This window comes from Rhinoderma darwinii, chromosome 4 (genome assembly GCF_050947455.1).
Source record: "Rhinoderma darwinii isolate aRhiDar2 chromosome 4, aRhiDar2.hap1, whole genome shotgun sequence".
NCBI lineage: Eukaryota > Metazoa > Chordata > Amphibia > Anura > Rhinodermatidae > Rhinoderma > Rhinoderma darwinii.
The window spans coordinates 94,654,599-94,681,827 of record NC_134690.1 but is presented as its reverse complement, the minus strand read 5'-3'; the positions used below and the strand labels follow the sequence as shown (position 1 = coordinate 94,681,827).

Here is a 27,229-nt window from a genome sequence, read left to right as displayed (position 1 = left end):
TTGCAAGAAAAGCACAGTTTTTTTCAATGAAGATAACATTAAATTAATTAGAAATACACTCTATACATTGTTAATGTGCTAAATGACTATTCTAGCGGCAATATATCTCTTTTTTAATGCAATATCTACATATGTGTATAAAGGCCCATTTCCAGCAACCATCACTCCAGTGTTCTAATGGTACATTGTGTTTGCTAACTGTGTTAGAAGGCTAATGGATGATTAGAAAACACTTGAAAACCCTTGTGCAATTATCTTAGCACCGCTGTAAACAGTTTTGCTATAAAACTGACCTTCCTTTGAGCTAGTTGAGAATCTGGAGCATTCCATTTGTGGGTTCGATGAAACTCTCAAAATGGCTAGAAAAAGAGAGCTTTCATGTGAAACTCGACAGTCTATTCTTGTTCTTAGAAATGAAGGCTATTCCATGCGAGAAATTGCCAAGAAACGGAAGATTTCCTACAACGGTGTGTACTATTCCCTTCAGAGGACAGCACAAACAGGCTCTAACCAGAGTAGAAAGAGAAGTGGGAGGCCCCGCTGCACAACTGAACAACAAGACAAGTACATTAGAGTCTCTAGTTTGAGAAATAGACGCCTCACAGGTCCTCAACTGGCTTCATTAAATAGTACCCGCAAAACGCCAGTGTCAACGTCTACAGTGAAGAGGCGACTCCGGGATGCTGGCCTTCAGGGCAGAGTGGCAAAGAAAAAGCCATATCTGAGACTGGCTAATAAAAGGAAAAGATTAATATGGGCAAAAGCACACAGACATTGGACAGAGGAAGATTGGAAAAAAGTGTTATGGACAGACGAATCGAAGTTTGAGGTGTTTGGATCACACAGAAGAACATTTGTGAGACGCAGAACAACTGAAAAGATGCTGGAAGAGTGCCTGACGTCATCTGTCAAGCATGGTGGAGGTAATGTGATGGTCTGGGGTTGCTTTGATGCTGGTAAAGTGGGAGATTTGTACAAGGTAAAAGGGATTTTGAATAAGGAAGGCTATCACTCCATTTTGCAACGCCATGCCATACCCTGTGGACAGTGCTTGATTGGAGCCAATTTCATCCTACAACAGGACAATGACCCAAAGCACACCTCCAAATTATGCAAGAACTATTTAGGGAAGAAGCAGGCAGCTGGTATTCTATCTGTAATGGAGTGGCCAGCGCAGTCACCGGATCTTAACCCCATAGAGCTGTTGTGGGAGCAGCTTGACCGTATGGTACGCAAGAAGTGCCCATCAAGCCAATCCAACTTGTGGGAGGGCCTACTGGAAGCATGGGGTGAAATTTCTCCCGATTACCTCAGCAAATTAACAGCTAGAATGTCAAAGGTCTGCAATGCTGTAATTGCTGCAAACGGAGCATTCTTTGACGAAAGCAAAGTTTGAAGGAGAAAATTATTATTTCAAATAAAAATCATTATTTCTAACCTTGTCAATGTCTTGACTATATTTTCTAGTCATTTTGCAACTCATTTGATAAATATAAGTGTGAGTTTTCATGGAAAACACAAAATTGTCTGGGTGACCCCAAACTTTTGAACGGTAGTGTATATATATATCTGTCCTTTTACTTTACCCAGTTCTTCAGTTGAAGGCCCGCGATGACCCTGAATGGGTTAGGTAAACACTGGAGAGCGGTGGTCTACTCGACAAAGATGGTGGTGGAGGACACAAGATGGTGGTGGTGGTCACAAGATGGTGGTGGTGGTGGTCACAAGATGGTGGTGGTGGTCACGTGATTTACCCACATGACCGCTTTCTCAGTTTAGCCTGTCTGCACCCATTTGTGCACAGGCCCTGAAAAGTAACTAAAAGCGTTCAGCGCATGCACAGATACAGGCAGCAAAATCTCCGGTATCTGCGCATGCGCTGAATTTTTCAGTCACTGTTCAGCGCCTGCATAAAAGAAGATGCAGCCAGGTATGGCCGAGGAAGCGGTCATAAGGGTAAATCACGTGACTGCCGCTGCTATGGAGGTGGAGACTGTGTTTACCTAACCCATACATGGTCATCAGGGGCCCTTCAACTGAAGAGCTGGGATTAAGTATAAGGAACATACAGTTTTATGTGCCACATATTAACAGTTTATGGCTGTTTAGGAAATTTTCCTATAAAAGGGCCAACCCCTTTAACAAATGATTGTGCTTAACGTTTGCCATGAACAAGACAGTGTTAAAGAAAACACTCTTAGGCTTTGTTCACATCTGCGTCGGAACACCGTTCATGGGTTCCGTCTGACCTTTCCGTCAGGGGAACCCATGAATGGAACCCTGACTGAAACAAACGGAAACCATAGGTTTCCGTTTGCATCATCATTGATTTCAATGGTGACATTGTTTTGATGGAATCAATACCGTAGTCGACTGCACTATTCATTCCATCAAAACAACGGAACCATTACACAACGGTGACAAAAAGAAACCATTTACATCGGATCCGTCACCATTGAAATCAATGGTGATGCAAACGGAAACCTATGGTTTCCATTTGTTTCAGTTTGGATTCCGTTCATGGGTTCCCCTGATGGAAAAGTCAGACGGAACCCATGAACGGAGTCCCGACGCAGATGTGACCGAAGCCTAACTTCCAATGCCAGAGGTGTTCACAAAGAGACAGCAACAGTAGTAAGACAAGCCAAGAGCCCGAGTATAATTGAACATTTCAGAGCTCAAAAATGTATGTAGGAATGCATTAAACATTACAATCGGGCTATTTCTTTTGTCTTCTAAAAACGGTTCATAACCTGCTAGCAATCTGGGGTAACTTGGCAGAAAGTGAAATATATATCTTCTGGAATGATATCTTAAAGGGGCCGTCCGAGATAAAATGACTATGTGTTAATGCTTGTAATTTATTAATGTAAATACATTTGTAATATACTTACATTTTCCAAAGTGGCCCCGTTTCCAGATCCTGCCGTGGGGTACTTGACGGGTGACGTCACTCTCTTGTCGCTGTGTTGATCTTTTATTTTTTTCCATGTATATGACACGTCACTTGTGACGTGCCGTGTATGGGCGGTTCTGCTGTACAGCCCGTAACGCGAATGCGGGGACCCTGCTGTTCTTGTGGAACCTGCTGTTCTCGAGATAATAGCAGGGACCGCACATGCGCGTTACAAGTCACGTGTCGTATACCCGGAAAAGAATTGAAGATCAACATAGCGGCCAGAGAGTGACGTCACCTGTCAAGTACCCCACGGTAGGATCTGGAAACGGGGCCACTTTGAAAAATGTAAGTATATTACAAATGTATTTACATTAATAAATTACAAGCATTAACACATAGTCATTTTATCTCGGACAACCCCTTTAATGATAAGCATAATAGGATAAATCCGGATTCTGTTTTGGTCAATTTTTTTGGGCGTTTTGCATTCGCTTTGCATCCGTTCTTCCGTTTTTAACGGCTGATTTTGACCCGTTTTGTATCAGTTTTTTTCACTGTCCGTTTTAAAAATGGATGAATTTCATTTGTCAATTTTTTTGCCACACACTTCCCTCTGTAGATAATGCCACACAGTCCCCTGTAGATACTGCCACAGCCCCCTGTAGATACTGCCACAGCCCCCTGTAGATAATGCCACACAGTCCCCTGTAGATACTGCCACAGCCCCCTGTAGATACTGCCACAGCCCCCTGTAGATAATGCCACACACTGCCCTCTGTAGATAATGCCACACAGCCCCCTGTAGATATTTCCACAGCCCCCTGTAGATAATGCCACACACTGCCCTCTGTAGATAATGCCACACAGCCCCCTGTAGAAACTGCCAGAGCCCCCTGTAGATAGTGCCACACAGCCCCCCTCTAGGTAGTGCCAGACAGCCCCCCTCTAGGTAGTGCCACACTACCCCTTGTACGTAGTGCCACACAGCCCCCTGTACGTAGTGCCACACAGCCCCCTGTACGCAGTGCCACACAGCACCCTGTACGTAGTGCCACACAGCACCCTGTACGTAGTGCCACACAGCACCCTGTACGTAGTGCCACACAGCACCCTGTACGTAGTGCCACACAGCCCCCTGTACGTAGTGCCACACAGCCCCTGTACGTAGTGCCACACGGCCCCCTGTACGTAGTGCCACACGGCCCCCTGTACGTAGTGCCACACGGCCCCCTGTACGTAGTGCCACACAGACCCTGTACGTAGTGCCACACAGCCCCCTTGTATATATCACCCCCGTAGATGGCACCCCCCCCACCTTCCTGTAGATAGCGCCACTGTACGGGACCACTCCAGGAGAAGTCCCTGACATATATAGACAGACACATCATGGACTTCTCCTGGAACGGTCCTTGCTCCTGAAGCAGAATCCCCGGCTACAGCAGCCCGTCGGCCGGTCATTCCCCTCCAGGGGGTGTCCCTGACTTCACTGTCCATATATGGTCAGTGACTTCTCCTGGAGCGGAATCACTGGCCACAGCTGCGTCAGGGACGGCTGTGACCAGGGATTCTGCTTCAGGAGAATTCCCTGACGTCACTGTCCATATATGGACAGTGACGTCAGGGACTTCTCCTGGAGCGGAATTCCTGGCCACAGCTTCGGCAACGCTGTGGCCGGGGATTAGGAATTCCGCTCCTACAGGGAGCAAAAAAAATCTCCTCCTCCTCACATGCACTTTGCTCTCTGAGGAGAAGAGAGCGAGTGTCAGAAAGCACGGCCGTCACTCGGATCACATCTACACGGCCCCATAGATTTCTATTGAAGCCGTGCGGACGGGAGAACGGCCCAAAATAGGGCATGTTCCATTTTTTGAGGGCCCGGGTCTATTGTTCCTACGACGGCCGTGTGACAGCCATTCAAAGAATGGCCGTCACACGGCCGAGAATCCCTGTCATATGAATAGGGCCTAACCCGGCTGATTCGATCGGAGCACATAAGGCCTATGATTCTAGAAACAAGTACTGGGCTGAAAGTAAGAACACAAAGTAAATGAACCGTTTACCTCAGAGTTCTTGCTGTAGACCTTTTCCATGGACTTTGAGCTTGCATTTACAGAATGGGCCAGCTCCTGCTCCATACTTTCATGAGAAACTGCTATTACTTTGATGCTGCAAACATAGAGGAAAGCATATTTCTTCCACTTGCTTTAACATTATTTATTTACAAGATAAAGTACTTTGTAAACCAGGGGTAAAGGATAATAGAAGTTCTGATACAACGTAAACTTTTTAGATGAAACAGTTTATACTCCAGTTAAAAGGCTATTTCATGTAATAATGGTAACATTTACTCTCCTTGAATGAAAAAGTTTGAGATGTCCTCATAGCTCTTCCCTATACAGGTCAACTTTACCTAAAACATTCGATGGCCTTAAAATGTGACATCCCTGCAAAAGGAATGTACCAGAACTGAGGAGAGTTATAGCGGATACAATTTTATTACTTTGCTATATCTACCCAATGTCAGCCAAACACTATTCTTTCTATTTTTTTGGAGAGATATTCTGTAAGAGGAGGCATTGAAACCCCAAGTATGTCCTTTATCACAAAAATAGGTATTTTTGGGTTTACATTACACTTTTCTGCACGAATATGTTTTTGTGTCATGGGGACATTTACCTGTGAATTAGGGCACCAGCAGCCTGGCCAAACCGTGAGACCTGTGCTGCCTCTTCTTCAGACAGAGCTTCAGGGTGTAAAGAGATTGGAGACAGAGAAGTGGAAGTCTGTCGGGAAAGTTCACACCTCTGCTTATCTTCCCAAGATTTTAATGTACTTTCAAAGGCCTGGCAAGAAAAAGATATTGTGAGAGACATGAATGAACCAGCTGGCAGGATGCATTAGGCCTCATGCCCACTTTGCAGTCCGTGTGTGACGGAACCGTTGCCTAGCAACGGCCGGGCGGGCAGAGGTACACAGAGACAAATATTGCACTGCACTAATCGGCAGCCCCTTCTCTCTATCCAGCACTGATAGAGAGAAGAGGCTGCTGATCAGTGCTGGAATGCAGCGATAGAAAGAAAAATAAGTTCATACCCCGGCCGTTGTCTTGGTGACGCGTCCCTCTATTGACATCCAGTCCGACCTCCCTGGATGACGCGGCAGTCCATGTGACCGCTGCAGCCTGTGATTGGCTGCAGCGGTCACATGGTCTGAAACGTCATCTCAAGAGGCCGAACTGAAGGAAGAAGCAGGGAGTTCTGGGTAAGTAGTACATTTTTTTTTTTATATTGTGAGCGCCGCGCATGGTACTCACTGTCCAGCGGTAGTCTCTGTCCAGGGTGCTGCACTGATCGGCAGTAACTCTTTCAGCACCCTGGACAGTGACTACTGCTGGACAGTGAGTACCATGCGCGGTGCTCACAATATCGTGTACACAGTCTGAATGGGAACAGTTTCCTCTCGGAAACTGAAACACGGAAGTGTACACGGAGTACACACGGGAAGCACACAGATCCAATCACGGACAAACAGATCCGTGAAAAACGGCCGTGAAAACGGTGATGGAAGTGTGCATGAGGCCTTACACGAGGTAAAATGTATGCATTGTATGGTAATGATATAATCACATAATTATACATGTTCCTGGAAACTTTACCCTATCTCTGGTAAGGGTCTGTGTTCTGTTCTTATGAACTATACGGATATAACCAGGTGACTGGATCCAAGCCTCTCCATCCACTTGCACAGGTATGCCTTCATCTCCGAGCACTGTGATCTTTACTGTTCGACACTAGTAGAAAACATGACCAAAATAAGTCTCCAGGGTAATGTAAACACAACTTTTTTTAATATTAATAATTATAATAGTCCAAAAAAATCTTTCTAAGCAGAGAAATGGGAATAACAATAATATGACATAGGAGAAATAATCTTCTGGCACATTTGTAAACCCATTTCAGTCTGGATCATCTCCATACTATAATCTACCAATAAAGAAAAGCTCTCAAACAACTAAATATGCGAAATTCAGCATATCTAGCATTCTGATTATTCAGCACCAGTGACCCTTTTGTGCACCTATTTGCAAAAATATTTAAAAAAAAGAAGTTCAACCTCTGCTTAAAAAATGGGCTGGGCAATATTAACCCCTTAACGCTCCAGGACATACTATTATGTCATGGTAAGTGCATCGTTCGCGCTCCATGACATAATAGTATGTCATGGAGTAAACGCGGCGCCGTTCGCGCGGGGCGCGTGCATGAGCTGTGATAGCTGCTGTTTCCGACAGCAGACTATCACTGCTCAATGTGCCGGGACCGATCGCGGTGGTCCCCGCAGATTTAACCCCTCAGAAGCCGCGTTCAATAGCGATCGCGGCTTCTTAGGGGTTAATCCGCCATCGCCGGCCTGCTACACGATAGCGGCCGGCGATGGTGACTATGGCAACCGGACACCAAAAAATGGCGTCCGGCTATGCCATAGACGGAAGCCTAGTGGGTCCTGACAGAGTCAGGACCCACTATGCTTGCTGTCAGTGAGTAGCTGACAGTTCTAATACACTGCACTACGCATGTAGTGCAGTGTATTAGAATAGCGATCAGGGGCTCCTGCCCTCAAGTCCCCTAATGGGACAAAGTAAAAAAGTAAAAAAAAAGTTAAAAAAAGTTGTGTAAAAATAAGAAAATAAAAGTTTTAAAAGTAATAAAAGTAAAAATCCCCCCTTTTCCCTTGTCAGTCTTTATTATTAAAATAAATAAATAAATAAACAAATAAACTATACATAATTGGTATCGCCGCGTCCGTAACGGCCTGAACTACAAAATTATTTCGTTATTTATCCCGCGCGGTGAACGCCGTAAAAAAAAATAATAATAAACCGCACCACAATCACAATTGTTTGGTCACTTCACCTCCCAAAAAATGGAATAAAAAGAGATCAAAAAGTCGCATGTACCGAAAAATGGTACTGATCGAAACTACAGTTCGTTACGCAAAAAATAAGTCCTCGCACGGCTTTTTTGAAGGAAAAATAAAAACGTTCTGGCTCTTAGAATAAGGTAACACAAAAAGTGAATGATTGTTTACAAAACGTATTTTATTGTGCAAACGCCATAAGACATAAAAAAACTATAGACATCTGGTATCGCCGTAATCGTATCGCCCCGCAGAATGAAGTGAATGTGTCATTTATAGCGCACGGTGAACGCTGTGAAAAAAATAGAACAAAAAAACAATAGTAGAATTGCGGTTTTTTAGTCACCGCGCCACATAAAAATAGAATAAAGACTGATCAAAAAGTCGCATGCATGACATGAAAACTGCAATGGATTCCTCAAGGTCTCTAGTTTCCAAATTGGGGTCACTTTTGGGGGTTTTCCACTGTTTTGGCACCACAAGACCTCTTCAAACCGGACATGGTGCCTAATAAAAAAGAGGGCTCAAAATCCACTAGGTGTACTTTTGCTTCGGAGGCCGGCGCTTCAGTCCATTACCGGCCCGAGGGCCACGTGTGGGATATTTCTCTAAACTGCAGAATCTGGGCAATACGTATTAAGTTGCGTTTCTCTGATAAATCCTTTTGTGTTATAAAAAAAATGGTATAAAGAGGATTTTCTGACAAAAAAAAAAAAAGTAAATGTCACCTCTACTTTGCTCTAAATTTCTGTGAAACACCTAAAGGGTTCATAAACTTTCTAAATGCTGTTGTGAATACTTTGAGGGGTCTAGTTTCTAAAATGGGGTGTTTGATAGGGGTTTCTAATATATGGGCCCCTCAAAGCAACTTCAGAACTGAACTGGAACCTAAAAAAATAAATAAATCAGGCAATACTTCGCTTCTCACATTATACTGATAATGAGTCGTGCCCACCCCGAGATGACCCCATTTTGACCGTTTGTATAAACGGAGACCCCTATTAGACCGTTTCAGTGCCCGGTTTTCCCAAGCATACACCCCCGAGAAGTGTATTTCTATTGATGAGTCCCTGGTACATTTTAAAGCGAGGGTTCAATTCCGTCAGTACCTGCCGGGTAAGAGGGCAAGGTATGGCATGAAGATGTATAAGCTGTGCGAGAGTGCATCAGGGTATACCTACAGGTTTAGGATATATGAAGGAAAGGCCACCCCCAAACCAGACTGCATCCTGGACTACAATAGGTACATGGGAGGGAAGGACTTGTCAAATCAAGTCCTGAAGCCCTACAGCGCCATGCGGTGTGGTATAAGAAGCTGGCCGGGCACATCATACAGATGGCTTTGTACAATGCGTACGTGCTACGTCGATGTGCAGGCCAGAGGGTAATTTTCCTGGAATTTCAAGATCTAATCTTTAGGGACCAGGAAGGGGGGGCACCCAGTACTTCTGGAAGCGAGGCCACACGCATCGTACCAGGGCAACACTTTCCAAGAGAAGTTCCCCAAACCGGTGGAAAGGGAAAGAGTCAAAAGAGGTGCAGAGTCTGCTATAAGAGGGGGATAAGGAAGAACACAATATACCAATGTGACACGTGTCCCGAAAAACCAGAGCTCTGTATGAAAGAGTGTTTTAAAATGTATCATACATCCCTTGATTTTTAATTTACCCTGATGCACTCCGCACAGCTTACCCCCCTCATCTTTCCCTTCTGAGCCCTGCTGTGTGCCCAGGCAGCTGATAACAGCCACATGTAGGGTATTGCCGTACCCAGGAGAACCCACATTACAATTTAAGGGGTGTATACCTACGGTGGCGCATGCTGGGCACACTATATCGGACACTGACATGCCATATATATATATATAAAATTGCAAATCTCACTCTGCACCATCTGCTGCGCATTATCTTTTACACAGTACCTGTGGGGTCAAAATGCTCACTACACCTCTAGATGAATGTCTTAAGAGGTGTAGTTTTTAAAATGGGGTCACTTCTCGGGGGTTTCAACTCTACTGGTACCTCAGGGGCTTCTGCATACATGACTTAGCACCAGAAAAGCTCCAGTAGGCCAAATGGTGGTCCTTTCCTTCTGAGCCCTCCCATGGGCCCAAACGGCAGTTTATCACCACAAATGGGGTATTGCCGCACTAAGGACAAATTGGGCAACAAAATGGGGTATGTTGTTCCTTGTGAAAATAAGAAATTTTGATCAAAAATGACATCTTATTGGAAAAAATATCATTTTTTTCATTTCACAGCCCAATTCAAATAGGTGCTGTAAAAAAACTGTGCGGTCAAAATGATAACAAAAACCATAAATGAATTCCTTGAGGGGTGTAGTTTCCAAAATGGGGTCACTTCTGGTGGGTTTCCATTGCTTGGATACCTCTGGGGCTCTGCAAATGCGACATGGCACCCGAAAACCAATCCAGCAAAATCTGGACTCCAACAAACACATAGCGCTCCTTTCCTTCTGAGCCCTCCCATGGGCCCAAACGGCAGTTTATCACCACAAATGGGGTATTGCCGCACTAAGGACAAATTGGGCAACAAAATGGGGTATGTTGTTCCCTGTGAAAATAAGAAATTTTGATCAAAAATTACATCTTATTGGAAAAAATATCTTTTTTTTCATTTCACAGCCCAATTCAAATAGGTGCTGTGAAAAAACTGTGCGGTCAAAATGATAACAAAAACCATAAATGAATTCCTTGAGGGGTGTAGTTTCCAAAATGGGGTCACTTCTGGTGGGTTTCCATTGCTTTGATACCTCTGGGGCTCTGCAAATGCGACATGGCACCCGAAAACCAATCCAGCAAAATCTGGACTCCAACAAACACATAGCGCTCCTTTCCTTCTGAGCCCTCCCATGGGCCCAAACGGCAGTTTATCACCACAAATGGGGTATTGCCGCACTAAGGACAAATTGGGCAACAAAATGGGGTATGTTGTTCCCTGTGAAAATAAGAAATTTTCATCAAAAATTACATCTTATTGGAAAAAATATCATTTTTTTCATTTCACAGCCCAATTCAAATAGGTGCTGTGAAAAAACTGTGCGGTCAAAATGATAACAAAAACCATAAATGAATTCCTTGAGGGGTGTAATTTCCAAAATGGGGTCACTTCTGGTGGGTTTCCATTGTTTTGATACCTCAACACCTCTTCAAACCTGGCATGCTGCCTAAAATATATTCTAATAAAAAAGAGGCCTTAAAATGCACTAGGTGCTTCTTTGCTTCTAGGGCTTGTGTTTTAGTCCACGAGCGCAGTAGGGCCACATGTGGGACATTTATAAAAACTGCAGAATTTGGACAATACATATTTAGTAGTATTTCTCTGGTAAAACCTTCTGTGTTACAGAAAAAAATTTAATAAATTTGAAATTCAGAAAGAAAAAATGAAATTTGCAAATTTCATTTCCACTTTGCTTTAATTCCTGTGAAATGCCTGAAGGGTTAAAAAACTTTCTATATGCTGTTTTGAATACTTTGAGGGGTCTAGTTTTTAAAATGGGGTGTTTTATGGGGGTTTCTAATACATAGGCCCCTCAAATCCACTTCAGAACTGAACCGGTACCTTCAAAAAAAGGCTTTTGAAATTTTCTTAAGAATATGAGAAATTGCTGTTTATGTTCTAAGCCTTGCAACGTCCAAGAAAAATAAAATAATGTTCAAAAAACGATGCCAATCTTAAGTAGACATATGGGAAATGTGAACTAGTAACTATTTTGGGTGGTATAACCGTCTGTTTTTCAAGCAGATGCATTTAAATTCTGAAAAATGCTATTTTTTGTAAATTTTCTCTAAATTTTGCAATTTTTCACAAATAAAGACTGAATATATCGACCAAATTTTACCACGAACATGAAGCCCAAAGTGTCACGAGAAAACAATCTCAGAATCGCTTGGATAGGTTTAAGCATTCCCACGTTATTACCACATAAAGTGAAATATGTCAGATTTGAAAAATGGGCTCTGAGCCTTAAGGCCCAAACTAGGCTGCGTCCTTAAGGGGTTAAGGAAAGAAAATGATTCCTCACAACTCTGCTTTAGTTTTTCCATTTGAATGGCATTTAACAGATGTAATGGCATTAATGCACAAAAGTATAACGGACTAGCAGGTCCAAGTACAATTGCATAGTTTTCTCTAACCATTCACGGTTCGAGGGGGTTCTTCCAGTGCAGCAGGATGACCAGTTTTGCTGCTGGTAGCAACCAGGTCGCAAGGTCATGTTTGGTGGGCCTAAAATGGGGTGTTAGGGTCCACAGTAGTATCCGTTCTGGAGATAGAGGGATGTCTATGGAGCAGAAGAGCTTCCTCATTTTTGCATACCGAAGCAGTTTTAAATTTAACCTAGTAATCTCCGCTGTAAATGTAATTCCAATATAAATAAAAGAATCCTGCCATATGCCTGACAACATCATAAGGGATGCTAAAAACCTCCAATAGTCCCATCAGGGGAAAACAGTTCAAGAACATAATAACTGCTACTGGCAAAACAGCTGAATAATGGTGATATGTTGCAACTGTAATGACTCATACATTAATAGCTTAAAAGAACCAACTACTGTTCCCACCAGTGATGGATTCACAGCACAATATACATGTGAACCCCAACAATCCGATAATATATCAATCAATGGCTTTAACAAACTAACCTTTACTACATCAAGTAAATACTATAATATGGCACCTTATGGACACAATTCTATTTAAAGGGAATTCTACTTAAAATATAAAGACAAGTCTTTAAGATGAAACCCCTACTGCTTCCTAAAACGAAAACACTTCAGGACTGTGAAGAGTGCCCAACCTATTCCGTGCTACTGATGCAACCTTTCACAGGAATGATACTGTCAGAATAACATTAGGTAGAATTCTCCTTTAGCCGCTTCCCGACCGCCCACAGTAAATTTACGTCGGCACTTGCTGGGCTTTGTGCAGCGCCAATGTGAATTCACGGTGGGTGTTAAAAGCGCGATCCGGGTGTCTCAGAGTAGCGCTGACACCCTGATCGCGCTGTTAACCCCTGCCTCTGGTCCCAGAGACATAATCGGGACCTAATTGGTTCAGGTCCCGATCATGTGATCGCAGGGGAAAGTTTGTTGTAACAACGAACTGGAAAGTTTGTTGCTACAACAAACTTTCCCGGGGACCGATTGCGGGTGCTGCAGTCGGTTGCATGGCAAAACCGGAGGCCATACAACGGCCCCCGGGTCTGCCATGCACGGCAGCCTATGAGTACCAGCCGAAGGCCGGTCCTCATAAGCTTCCTGTCAGTCTGAGTCTCAGCGTCACACTGACAGTTTATAATACGTTACTGTATTATAGGAGCGATCAATGCTGCAGGTCTTCAAGTAAAACAAGTAAAAAAGAAAAAAAACAGTATTAAAAATGTTTTATAAAAGTGTAAAAACAAGTTAGAAGTTACAAAAACAAAAAATGCTTTTTTTTCCTATAATAAGTCTTTTATTATAGGAAAAAAATGAAAATATTAAAAAAAAGTACACATATTTGGTATCACCGCATTCGTAACGACCTAAACTATAAAACTATAATATTATTTTTCCCGCACGGTGAATGCCGCAAAAAAATTATTGAAAAACAAATGTCAGAATCACTATTTTTTTGGTCATCACCCCTCCCAAAATATAGAATAAAAAGTGATTAAAAAGTCACATGTACCCCAAAATAGTACCAATAAAAACTACAACCCGTCCCGCAAAAAAACAAGCCCTTACACCGCTTTTTTGACTGAAAAATAAAAAGGTTATGGCTCTCAGAAAATGGTGACACAAAAAATAAATAATTTTATCGAAAAGTGATTTTATTGTGCACCCGCTCAACATTGTATGAGGTATTTGTCTTCAGTGGTACAAATTGGGCACAACATATTGTGCATTAAAATGGCATATCAGTGGAAAATGTAAATTTTCACTTTGCACCATCCACTGTGCATTAACGCCTTCGCGCACTACGACTTAATAGCATGTCGTGATGCGGGGGGTTATATATATTACAGCTGACACCCGGGACTAACGGACAGGAACAGCGATCGCGCTGTTACAGGAGCCTGTAAAAATGACATTATACTGCAATACATTAGTATTGCAGTGTATTGTACCAGCGATCTAATGATTAGCCTCGTGTACCCCTGAGGACGCTACGAGTTAGCGAAACATGTCGGGGGGGGGGGCTCTAAGTGTTTTTAATTCCTGCCTAGCCGAATCCATTGCCTTACTTTAAGTGTGGCTTGCTGCCTCCTGACTGACTGTCAGCCGGCATTTACTTTTGGCTGTCTAATACCTTGCTGGATTCTTCCAGCTGGTTGCCTCTATTGTAACTTCGGTATCTGGCAGTGACAATTTTAAACTGTTATATGTGGTCTGTTCTTTGCTACACGTAGATTACTAAAATTCGAAAATAAAAATTTATTCTTTATTAACTTTTGGGTGGTCAGGAAAAAGGGTTCTGTCTGCCTGCAGGCATTCCTTCTATTGACTATAAGCGATCTAATGATCACTCGTTCCAGTCCCCTACGGGGATTAATAAAATGTGTAAAAGAAAAAAAAATAGTAAAAAAACTTATTATTAGTGAAAAAAATATATAATATATTCAAAGTCCAAAAAAAAAGCTTTCCCATGTTTCCTCTAAAGTAATGTAAGAAATAAACAAAATTGGTATTGCTGCATCCGTAAAAGTCCAAACTATTACAATATAGCATTATTTAACTCCGTAAAAAATAAAGAATGTAATACGCCACAATCTCTGTTTTTTGGTCACCTTAGCTTTTAAAAAAAAATTACAAAAAGTAATCAAAAAGTTGTATGTAAAAAAAAAATGGTACCAATAAAAACTACAGCTCGCCCCACAAAAAAAATAAGCCCTCACACCGCTCTATCGACCAAAAAATAAAAAAAACTGATGCCTCCCAGAATGTGGTAAAACAAAATGTTTTGTTTTTTTAACAAACAGTTTTTACTTTGTAAAAGTAGTTAAATATAAAAAAACTGAATTAATTTGGTATCACCGTAATCGTATTAAGTCTCAGAAAAAATTTTGTTGTTTTTACTGCACGGTCAAAGCAGTAAAAACGAAACCCAAAAAACAATGGAGGAATCGCAGCTTTTTCCAATTTCAATTTTATTTTCCGTTACCCAGTACATTAAACGGTACATTAAATGGTGTCACTAGAAACTACAACTCCTCCCGCAAAAAATAAGCCCTCACGCCACTCTACTGATGGAAAAATAAAAAAAGTTATAGCTCTTTGAAAGCGGGGAGGGAAAAACTAAAATGTAAAAGCAAAAAATGGATCAGTCCTGAAAGGGTTTATTAATTTCTACTGAAAAATCCTTTATGACCACGTGGGGTATTGTCGTACTTGGGAGAAATTGCTTTACAAATTTTGGGGTGCTTTTTCTCCTTTATCCTTTGTGAAAATGAAAAAATGCAACATTTTTATGGAAAAAATGTTGATATTAATTTTCACGGGCTAATTCTAATAAATTCTGCAAAAGACCTGTGGGGTCCTAAATGCTCACTATACCCCTAGATAGATTCCTTAAGTGGTATAGTTTCCCAAATGGGGTTAGATTTTGGGGTGTTTCCACTGTTTTGGTACCTCAGGGGCTTTGCAAATGCAACATGACACCCAAAAACTATTCCAGCCAAATTTGAGCTCCAAAAGCCAAATATTGTTCCTTCCCTTCTCAGTCCTGCCGTGGGTCCAAACAGCAGTTTATTAGCATATATGGCGTATTGCTGTAATCAGCACAAATTGCTTTATACATTTTGGGGTGCTTTTTCTCCTTTATTCATTGTAAAAATTAAACATTTCTATGTTTTTTCAGAAAAAGGTAGATTTTCATTTTCACAGTCTAATTCCATTAAATTCAGCAAAAAAACTGAAAGGTCAAAATGCTAACTATACCCCTAGAAAAATTCCTTGAGGGGTATAGTCTCCAAAATGGGGTCACTTTTGGGGGGTTTGCACTGTTTTGGTCCCTCCAGAGTGTTGCAGACGCGACATGGCACTGAAAACTATTCCAGCAAAATCTGCGCTCCAAAATCCAAATGGCGCTCCTTCCCTTCTGAGCTCTGATGTGGTTCCAAACAGCAGTTTAGTACCACATATAGGGTATTGCCGTAATCGGAAGAAGTAGCTTTACAATTTTTGGGGTGCTTTTTATTCTTTATTCCTTGCAAATACAATATGCCACGAGAAAACAATCTCAGAATCACTTGGATAGGCAAAAGCATTCCAGAGTTATTACCACATAAATTGACACGTCAGATTTGAAAAAATGGGGCTGGTCCTGAAGCCCAAAATGAGCTCGGTCCTGAAAGGGTTAAAGAGGATCAGTCGCCAGATTTCACAATACAAACTGCATACATTAATAAATAGATCTCTTAGACCTGATGAGACTGATGTACTTACTTAAAAAATCTGTGTAAGAGTGGCTGTATAAACCTTTTTCAAAGTTTTGACGGCTAATATTAAAATGAGCACTCTATGAGACCAAGTATATGCGAGATGTAATCTCAATCTCCTCCTACCTAGAGCTGACAAGTGCCCCACCTCCCTTGCACCATGCTGAAATCACGCACAAAAGAAAGCAGCAGATGGAGCCAAGAGGGTTTTACACAAGACGATTATCGGGCATACGAGCGTTCATATAACGCTCGTTGACGATAATTGCCCAGTGTAGACAGGGGAACGATCAGGAGATAAATGAGCAAACGCTCGATCATCTGCTGGTCTAATAGTTTTTAAAAAAAGTAAAAGATTATCATTGTCGGCAGTACATCTCCCTGTGTAAACAGGGAGACGCGCTGCCGGCATGATAATAATGTATGAGGACGAGCGATCAGAGTAATGACCGCTCGTCCCCATTCATAGCTCCGTGTGGCAGGAGCAAAATCAACGATGTCTCGTAGATCGGCACTCGCTGCATCGGCCGCTTATTGGCTGGTGTAAAAGGGCCTTTAGAAACTGTAATTCCACACTAAAACCGATGCTAGAAGACAAGCTCTGTCACTGCAGAGCCAGGGAGACTGCAGCCTATACTGAGCATGTGCGAGATGTTAGAGGTGGGAGGAGATTGAGATTACATCACGCATATACTTGGTATCACGCATATACTTGGTCATAAAATGCTTATTTTAAGATCAGGCAGGAAAACTTCTAAAAAGGATTAAAACCGCTATTCTGGCATGGATTTTCAAAGTAAGTACATCAGTCTTATCAGGTCTAAGAGATCGATTTAATAATGTATGCAGTTTGCATTGTGAAACCTTGTGACAGATCCGCTTTAATGTATTCTGTTTCTTATAATAGCAATTTTTCATGCTGTGTTACCTGTGCAATCCGATGATGCTGCAATTTGATAACCCTGGACACAGCCATCTGCATACTACCAAACACAGCAACAACTTCCAGGATTTTGTCATCAAAAGAAGGAGCAGCAAATGTCTAAAACCAAGAAGAAAACATAATGTAAGATGGGAATTATAGCCCTGAATGATCCTGAATGGTCCGAATTCACACGTGAAACTTACATCATCTTCCTTGTTGCCTCCCCAGAAGTTGGTGCCTCCAGCGTAACTGGGAATGTTCAGTACAGCGATGCCTTGCAAGCTGGGCAGGGGAATGGGCACCCCATCACACTGCGGGGGACATTGGGGTAAGTGGAGGTAGACACGCACATCCACTGAGAAAGAAAGAGACAGACATCTAAAAGAAGAGAGACAGACACAACCAGTGTTAGGGACAGACACAGAGACATGCAAGATGAAGATATACATTGCTAACAAGGAAGCCAAACAACATAAATAAAGGTGCAAACAGAGACATGCAGCGTATACACAAGAGATGTAGAAGGAGGACAAACCCGTCCTGTGAAAAGTGGTCTGAGGATTGAATCATGGGGTGGAAAATCTTAACAGAACTAGAGATGTCTGACACAGTAGGTGCATTTGCCATTTGGATTAATGCAATTTTAAAATAAACTAGAACGTAGTTAACAATTTTGTAAAGTTTTGAGACTTCTACTTTTTAGGGGTTGGGGGATTCTCCATAGAAAATACTTTAGTACTCGTAAAGTGCATCACTAGCAACCAGACTATTAAGGTATGACTGATATTTTGCCCATATTCGGATTGGTGATGTACGAACAGTAGAGAAGGGAAAAATAAATGTATCAGCACTCACGCCATTCCTCATCTGAGGCTGCCTTACGAATCAGACTGTCAGGTAGACGCGAGAATCTCTTTAAGATGTGCGATACACAATAATGTAGTCTTAGACTATGTTCACACTGTGTTTACAGTGCACGTTCAGTGTATACGCTGGGAAATGCTGCCAATGTATACGTCGAATGTATTCATAGACTTTAATGGACCGGCCAAAAGATTGTCCTTTTTTTTTTTTTTTTAACTGTATTGACTGTATTTTAACCCCTTCCCCCTGCTTGCATTCTGGGCCCTAATGACCAAGCCATTTTTTATGTTTTTCCATCGTCACATTCGAAGAGCTGTAACTTTTTTATTTTTGCATCTACATAGCTGTATAAGGTCTTGTTTTTTGCAGGACAAGTTGTACTTTTTATTAGCACCATTTTGGGGTACAAATAATTTATTGATTAACTTTTATTAACTTTTTTTGAGGGAAGGATAGAAGAAAACCTGAAATTTCTCCACACTTTTTTGCGTCCTAAATCTACGCCGTTCACCGTGTGGTATAAATAACATAATAACTTTATTCAGTGGGTTGTTACGATTGCAAAGATACCAAATTTGTATAGATTTTGTATGTTTTACTACTTACACAGTAAAAACAATTTTTTTTTCAAAATTATTTATTTGTTTTTGTGCCTCCATATTTCAAGAGCCATAACTTTTTTATTGTTCCGCCGATGCGGTTGTATGAGGGCTTTTTTTTGCGGGACGACTTGTAGTTTTTATTGGTACCATTTTGGAGTAGATGCGACTTTTTTATCACTTTTTATCACATTTTTTTAAGTCAGGATTCACAGAAAACAGCAATTTTTCCATTGTTTTTTATTTTATTTTTTACGGCGTCCATCGTGTGGGTTAAATAATAGTAAAGCATTTTGTAAGGGTAAAAAGTGGGTTTTTCATTTATTTTTTTACTAGTCCCACTAGGGGACTTTACTATGCGATCATCCAATCGTTTTTATAATACACTGCAATACTTTTGTGTTGCAGTGTATTACTGCCTGTCCGTTTAAAATGGACAGGCATCTGCTAGGCCATGCCTCTGGCATAGCCTAGCAGGCATTCACTAATAGTAGACCTGGGGGCCTTTATTAGGCCCCCGGCTGCCATCGGAGACACAGACTCGGCGAGATTATCGCCGGGTGTCGGTGGGATGAGAGGGAGCTCCCTCCCTCTCTCCAAAAGCACTCAGATGCGGCGCTCGCTATTGCGCGGCGCATCTGAGGGGTTAAACGGGTGAGATCGATACTTGCCCCCAGCCCTCAGCTACCTCTGGTAGCGGAGAGCAGGGAGACTTGACAGATCCCTGCTCTGTTTATTTATTCTGATGCAGCGCTGTGAAAAGCATTGCATCAGAATAAAGCCCACTATTGACCGCCGTGAAAAGGCTTATCGGCGGTCATTAAGGGGTTAACTGTATTGGAAAGTCGACTACACTTTTCAAAACAAAGACATGGCACTAAAAATAGGATACATGGTATACATTTTTGTACGATGGCCTTTTCCTAGCATATACACCAAATGTGCAGTGTGAAAAGAGCACTACACAGCTGGAATGATCTATGGGATTTGTAGGGTGAGCGTTTTGAATTTACAGTGGACTTATCACTTAAAGGGGATGCCCATGCTTGCCATTCCCCTTTTGTTAGAAGGCTCCTCCAATGATAAGCTAAAATCACTGGCGGAAACCTGTCAGCAATTGTTGATATGCCTGCATCGCCACCATATGGGAAATAACGCATTATAAAGTTCCCATTGAATCAATTGGGTGTCCATGTGATGCACAGACATGCTTGGACCTCCAGAGTGACAGATACTCTTTATAGCTGCCCCTCACTCTGGCTAATAGGTGAGGGTCCTTAACAGAAGACGACCCTCTGCTTATGGGTTTTCTAAATCAGACTACCCCTTTAATGCCAGTTTTGCCTAACAAATTTTAAAAAAAACACAGCTTCATCTCCAACATTAAAATAATAGGTGTATATGAGATTTTACGTAAACACCACTAATATCATAAGAGGTGGGAAGGGGAGGTTAGAGGGCTTTGGAAGGGGTAGAGAGTGGGAGCTTGTGCAATAAAGGGGGGGTTTGTTTGGGGAGGTTACGGGGGTTTGAGACATGATCATGCTGTAATTTTATTTTTTTTGTGTGACTGATAACACAATAATTTGTACTGTAATACTTTGTACAGTTGTAATTAATTTTATTTTTTTGTACTGTCTCAATAAACTTGAGTTGATTTAAACAAAAATACCACCAATATCTGACTCTTTCTTCTTAGGTGTTGCCCATAAATAAAACTGAACACACAATGAGGATTACACAAATGTGATTTCTCTCCAGTGTACAACAAGCATAGGGAATCATACTTGTGAGTATTATAGAATATTAATATTGTGTTCACAAAATTAGGTTTGAAAAAGCAAAGCAGACAATATATTGTTGGGCATTTGTGGTATAAAGGTAAGGGCTAGTTTATGTTTTTTGGTCATGCCTAGTCATACACAAACAACCCTATAATGCAAAGGTCACAGAATAAGAAAGACAATAGGAACAGACACAAGAGGAGACAGACAGGTTAGGAAGTATTCCACATACAAACCTCTAGAAGAACTCTCTGCTCCAGGTTCTTGTACGTCCTCTGTAGAAGCTCCTTGGTCCCCAGCACTCCATACCACATCATATTCTTGGTGCGGCTTCTGTTATTACACAAGAACAGCTTAAAGAGGCTCTGTCACCAGATTTTGCAACCCCTATCTGCTATTGCAGCAGATCGGCGCTGCAATGTAGATTACAGTAACGTTTTTATTTAAAAAAAACGAGCATTTTTGGCCAAGTTATGACCATTTTTGTAGTTATGCAAATGAGGCTTGCAAAAGTCCAAGTGGGTGTGTTTAAAAGTAAAAGTCCAAGTGGGCGTGTATTATGTGCGTACATCGGGGCGTTTTTAATACTTTTACTAGCTGGGCGCTCTGACGAGAAGTATCATCCACTTCTCTTCAGAACGCCCAGCTTCTGGCAGTGCAGATCTGTGACGTCACTCACAGGTCCTGCATCGTATCGGCACCAGAGGCTACAGTTGATTCTGCAGCAGCATCAGCGTTTGCAGGTAAGTAGCTACATCGACTTACCTGCTAACGCCGATGCTGCTGCAGAATCAACTGAAGCCTCTGGTGGCCGATGTGGCCGACACGATGCAGGACCTGTGAGTGACGTCACAGATCTGCACTGCCAGAAGCTGGGCGTTCTGAAGAGAAGTGGATGATACTTCTCTTCAGAGCGCCCAGCTAGTAAAAGTATTAAAAACGCCCCGATGTACGCACATAATACACGCCCACTTGGACTTTTACTTTTAAACACACCCACTTGGACTTTTGCAAGCCTCATTTGCATAACTACAAAAATGGTCATAACTTGGCCAAAAATGCTCGTTTTTTAAAAATAAAAACGTTACTGTAATCTACATTGCAGCGCCGATCTGCTGCAATAGCAGATAGGGGTTGCAAAATCTGGTGACAGAGCCTCTTTAAATCAATATAACACATAACCCATCTCAGGAGTCTCCTTTGGAGGGCTGTTTTACGTTATATCGATTTCTCACCTGCACTTCTTTGGGTGTTCGTCCCTTTTATTGTTAAAATCCAGGGAGATTTTTGCATCCAGCCCAATCCCAAAGTAATTATTCATCACACATTTTTCTGTGTAACAATCCCTGAGGGACAGAATAAAAGCATGGAACATATTCTAATATAGAGGAGTCATTGACCCCTATCATTTATTTTATTTATATATTTACTGTTGCTTTCATAGCATTAACTTAAAAGGGACAGTGTCATGATTTATTTTTTTTTCATTCATTTTTGTGTTTTTATACAATATTATATTGACTTTATTTTTTCACAGACAATGTTTTTCTTTATTAATACTTCCTTACTGTACTGGGGGCTGCCATGTTTTATTTCATCTGTGTATGTGTCTCTTAACGACACATACACAGATGGAATACGACAGCACAGTGCATAGGACACAATGAACGTGAGCCGTTCATTGCATCTGCCATCTGGCTCTGTACTGTGCAAGCGCAGTTCAGAGCGATCCAGAATAGAAGCTGGTTTGTAGGGGGGATAGCAGGCACCATTTTGAAGACCGGCTGCACTGCAGGTAACGGGTGTGTGTCTGTGTGTGTGTGTGTGTGTGTGTGTGTGTGTAGCCGCTTATCAGCTGTTTTGAAGAATCAGCGGCAGGCACACCTCCCACACACAAATCCCCCCTAAACATGCAACTGCTCCACACACAACACCCCCTCGCGCCCACGTCCCTCACACCTGATGTAACTGCGTGTGTGCGCTCGGGCAGCGTGTGTGTGCTCGGGCAGCGGGGCTGCGTGTGCGCTCGGGCAGCGTGTGTGTGTGCTCGGGCAGCGGCAAACATGCAACTGCGCCACACACAACCCCACCCCACTGTTTTTTAAAACCGCTTGCATAAAAAACTAAGAGCTCGCATTCCCATCGATGTAAATGGGAAGCTTGATCAAGTGTTTGACGTTTTTTTCGCGTGTTTTTTTACGCATTTTGTGTGCGCTTTTTGACGCATAATTAGGACTCCCATTGATTATGGGAACATTTGGCATGTTTTACGTGCAAAGGAATTGACTCGATACCCCTTTACTTACACAACTCGTTTAAAAACGCGTGTACAAAAGCGCATGGTATGTACTAACAGCGCACTTTACCAATTATTTAAATGAAAAGTGTAATTAAGCAGTTTTTTATGCGGTTTTTGGCACGTAAAATGCACAAAAAAAACGTGTCAAATACACGCCGTGTGAACCCGTCAACTGAAAAGTCATTCACTTCACTTTCATCATTCTTAGGGTATGTACACACACAAAATCAAAAACGTCTGAAAATACGGAGCTGTTTTCAAGGGAAAACCGCTCCTGATTTTCAAAAGTTTTTTCCGAAAAACGGTAAAAAATAAGCTGTGTGAACATACCATTAGGTACGTCTGAAAGTTCGGAAGCAGAATGCCTACAAACATCTGCCAATTGATTTCAATGGGAAATACGGCGTTCTGTTCCGACGGGGCGTTTTTTTTACACCTCATTTTCACGTAATAAGACGCCCACGGAAAAGAAGTGCATGTCACATCTTGGGACGTTTTTGGAGCCGTTTTTCATACACTCTATAGAAAAACAAGTCCAAAAACGGCCGTAAAAAACGCAGCGAAAAACACGAGTTTGATTAATAAACGGCTGAAAATCAGGAGCTGTTTTCCCTTGAAAACAACTCCGTATTTTCAGACGTTTTTTTAGTAAGCGTGTGAACATACCCTTAGCCTTTTGGTGTGTCCTATAGCTTCTGCCAGCTGCCATTTGTACAATCACTCCCAAAATGGCAGCCGGAGCAATGCTTAGCAATTTGAAGACCCCTTTTCCTGGGTTGTAGCCAAAAATAGGGAGGGGAGGTGAGATTCCCTCCCACATTTATGGAAGCTGTGAGTCGGGTTGCTTTGCCTTATTCACCTTGCTGTAATTCTGGGAAGTGCTCCCTCTGGTGGCCAACATAGGAAAACATGTCAAATTATTATTTAATTTTTAATACTTTCCACAACATGGAAGAAAAAAATAAATACAGCAAAATACGTAAAAATAATAATAGAAATAAGTAAAAAAAGGTTTAATTTGCGACACATTCCCTTTAAGGGGGTTTTACACTGGCCGATTATCGCGCAGACGAGCGTTCATATAACGCTCGTTGCAGATAATTGCCCTGTGTAAACAGGGCAGAGATCAGCAGGTGAATGAGCAAACACTCGAACATCTTCTGATTATATCCTTTTAAAAAAAGAGTAATATTATGGTTGTCGGCAGAGCGTCCCCCTGTGTAAGGGGGAAGATAATGTATGGGGACGAGCGATCGGAGTAACGACCGCTGGTCCCCATCCATAGCTCCATGTGACAGGAGAAAACGAGCGTCGATCAATGATGTCTCGTTGCTCGGTGTTCGCTGCATTGGCCGATTGTCAGCCGGTGAAAAAGGCCCTTAAGTCTGCAGTACTGTACAAAGATTGTCACCATTCAAATTAGATTCTGTCCCAAATAGGGCTCACAATCGAATTTCCCTATTTCAGGCATACATAGGGTTAATTTCATAGAAAGCCAATTAACCTAATTACTTCTGTCACCGGGCCTGGCCTCAGAGGCTGTGCACAGTTTTGAGGTCGGGGATTGGGGATTCCGACTCCTACAGGGAGCAAAAAAAGACCCTCCTCCTCCTCACATGCACTCTGCACTGTGAGGAGGAGGAGGAGAGACTTCCCATAGACTTCTATGGGAGCCGGGCGGCCGGGTAAACGGCCGAAAATAGGGCATGTCCTATTTTTTGACGGCCAGGTTTCCCGGGCCGTCAAAAAATCGGTCGTGTGAATAGCCCCATTAGGGGTCTATTGTTCCTACTGCAGCCGGGTGACGGCCGATTTATGAACGGCCGTCACCCGGCCGGGAAACCCTGTCGTGTGAATAAGGGCTAATTGTTTCTGTCTAACATAACAGGAAAATAGATCAGAGAGGTTGGATCTCCCTCCTTTGGTTCTTTTGTGTCTCCAGTCAAGTGCCTAGCAGCTGCTTATCAATTCTTGCTCCATAAAGTTAAAGGGGTCATCCGATTTCAACAAATTCATTTACATTTTGTTTGTATAATTAACAGTTATATATTTCAAAATATACTTTCTGTATTAATTCCTCGCAGTTTTCAAGATCACTGCTTGCTGTTATACAGTAGGAACCTACATTGTTTACTTCCAGTGGATACAATTCTGTCCATGGACATATGATGGACACACAGGTGCACGGCTCGTTACAGTTACACTATGTGTATCAGAGATGTGTCTGATGACTCCAGCACCTGTGTGTTCATCACATGACCATTATTTATTATATTACAAAAAAACAACATTAATTAACACCTTCCCGACATTTGACGTATACATACGCCAAAGTCGGGTAGGGTCACCCACTCAGGGTGGCGATGGTTGCTATGGCTGCCTGGGGGCCTAATGAAGGACCCCAGGTCCGCCATCTTTGTGCTTCTATTAGAAGCCTGTCAGAATCATGATATACTGAAATACATTAGTATTGCAGTATATAGTGCAAGCGATCTAACGATCGCTGGTTGAAGTCCCCTAGGGGGACTAATAAAAAAAGTACAAATTTGTAAAATAAAGGTTGTTTTTTTTATGTAAAAAAAAAAAATAGAAAATTAAAAGTTCAAAAAACCCACCTTTACCCATTTTTCCCCTAAATAAATAAACAAACAAACATAATTGGTATCGCCGCATCCGTAAAAGTCTGAACTATTACAATATATCATTATTTAAAGAGGCTCTGTCTCCACATTATAAGTGCCCTATCTCCTACATAAGGAGATCGGCGCTATAATGTAGCTGACATTAATGCTTTTTATTTAGAAAAACGATCTATTTTAAACCACTTTATGAGCGATTTTTAGCTTTATGCTAATGAGTTTCTTAATGCCCAAGTGGGCGTGTTTTTACTTTAGACCAAGTGGGCGTTGTACAGAGGAGTGTATGACGCTGACCAATCAGCGTCATGCACTTCTCTCCATTCATTTACACTGCACTAGCGATATAGTTATATCGCTATGTGCAGCTTCATACACACACTATAACGTTACTACAGTGTCCTGATAATGAATACACATGACCTCCAGCCTGGACGTCATGTGTATTCAGAATCCTGACACTTCTGAATCTTTTCTGTGAGATTCCAGCAAGGCAAGCGTAATCTCGCAAGATTACGATGTAACCTGTCATTTCAAACGAGATTACGCTTTCCTTGCTGGAATCTCACAGAAAAGATTCAGAAGTGTCAGGATTCTGAATACACATCTCGTCCTGGCTAGTAGTCATTATCAGGACACTATAGTAATGTTATAGTGTGTGCATGAAGCTGCACATAGCGATATAACTATATCACTAGTGCAGTGTAAGTAAATGGGGAGCAGTGTATGACGCTGATTGGTCAGCGTCATACACTCCTCTGTACAACGCCCACTTGGTCTAAAGTAAAACACGCCCACTTGGGCATTAAGAAACTCATTAGCATAAAGCTAAAAATCGCTCATAAAGTGGTTTAAAATAGATAGTTTTTCTAAATAAAAAGCATTACTGTCACCTACATTATAGCGCCGATCTCCTTATATAGGAGATAGGGCACTTATAATGTGGTGACAAAGCCTCTTTAACCCGCAGGGTGAACACCGTAAAAAATTGTAAATGCCAAAAATCTCTATTTTTTGGTCACCTTATCTCCCACAAAAAATGAAATAAAAAGTGATGAAAACGTCGCATGTACCCCAAAATGGTATCATTAAAAACTACAGCTTATCCCGCAAAAAAATAAGCCCTCATGCCACTTAAGCGACGGAAAAATAAAAAAAGTTATGGCTCTCGGAATTTGGCGACACAAAATAAAAATTTTTACACTTCGGTTTTTACTTGTAAAAGTAGTAAAATATAGAAAAAACTATATATATTTGTTATCGCCGTAATTGTATTGACCCGCAGAATAAAGTTAACATGTTGTTTTAATTGCACAGTGAATTCCGTAAGAACAATGCGCAAAAACCAATGGAGCAATCGCTGTTTTTTTTATTTGCTACCCCACAAATAATTTTTTTCCCGTTTCCTAGTACATTATATGGTACAATAAATAGTGCTACGAAAAACTAAAACTCGTCCCGCAAAAATCAAGCCCTCATAGGACTATATCGACGGAAAAATAAAGACGTTATGGCTTTTGGAAGGTGGGGAGGAAAAAACTAAAATGAAAATCTGAAAAAGGGCTGCGGCGGGAAGGGGTTAATAGCTTAAAGCGGACAACCCCTTTAACATGCAGTAACGTTAGCACTTCAGTAACGTTAATGTCTCAGTATGTGACTGCACATCATGATCTAGAAACATCACTATATGCTGTGTAAATGAATGGGGAGAAGTGCATGACGCTGATTGGTCACTGATTGGTCAGCGTCATACCCTCCTCTGTACAACGCCCACTTGGTCAAAAGTAAAAACACACCCAGTTGGGCATTAAGAAACTCATTAGCATAAAGATAAAATAGGTCATAACTTGCTCAAAATTGATCGTTTTTC

The 27,229-nt window shown here is 41.8% G+C and overlaps 1 protein-coding gene across 2 annotated transcripts in view; it reads right to left on the bottom strand.

Moving 5' to 3' along the window:
- Positions 1-27,229, bottom strand: part of DGKD (diacylglycerol kinase delta) — a 109,447-nt gene that overhangs the window by 9,597 nt on the left and 72,621 nt on the right. For both annotated transcript variants that reach the window (XM_075861395.1, XM_075861394.1), the window contains exons 19-25: positions 21,660-21,770; positions 20,661-20,757; positions 17,381-17,488; positions 17,181-17,294; positions 6,555-6,689; positions 5,576-5,742; positions 4,960-5,065 (exon numbers count right to left, since the gene is read on the bottom strand). In XM_075861395.1, coding sequence (XP_075717510.1) covers positions 4,960-5,065; positions 5,576-5,742; positions 6,555-6,689; positions 17,181-17,294; positions 17,381-17,488; positions 20,661-20,757; positions 21,660-21,770 — 838 coding nt within the window. The remainder of the gene's footprint in view (positions 1-4,959; positions 5,066-5,575; positions 5,743-6,554; positions 6,690-17,180; positions 17,295-17,380; positions 17,489-20,660; positions 20,758-21,659; positions 21,771-27,229) is intronic.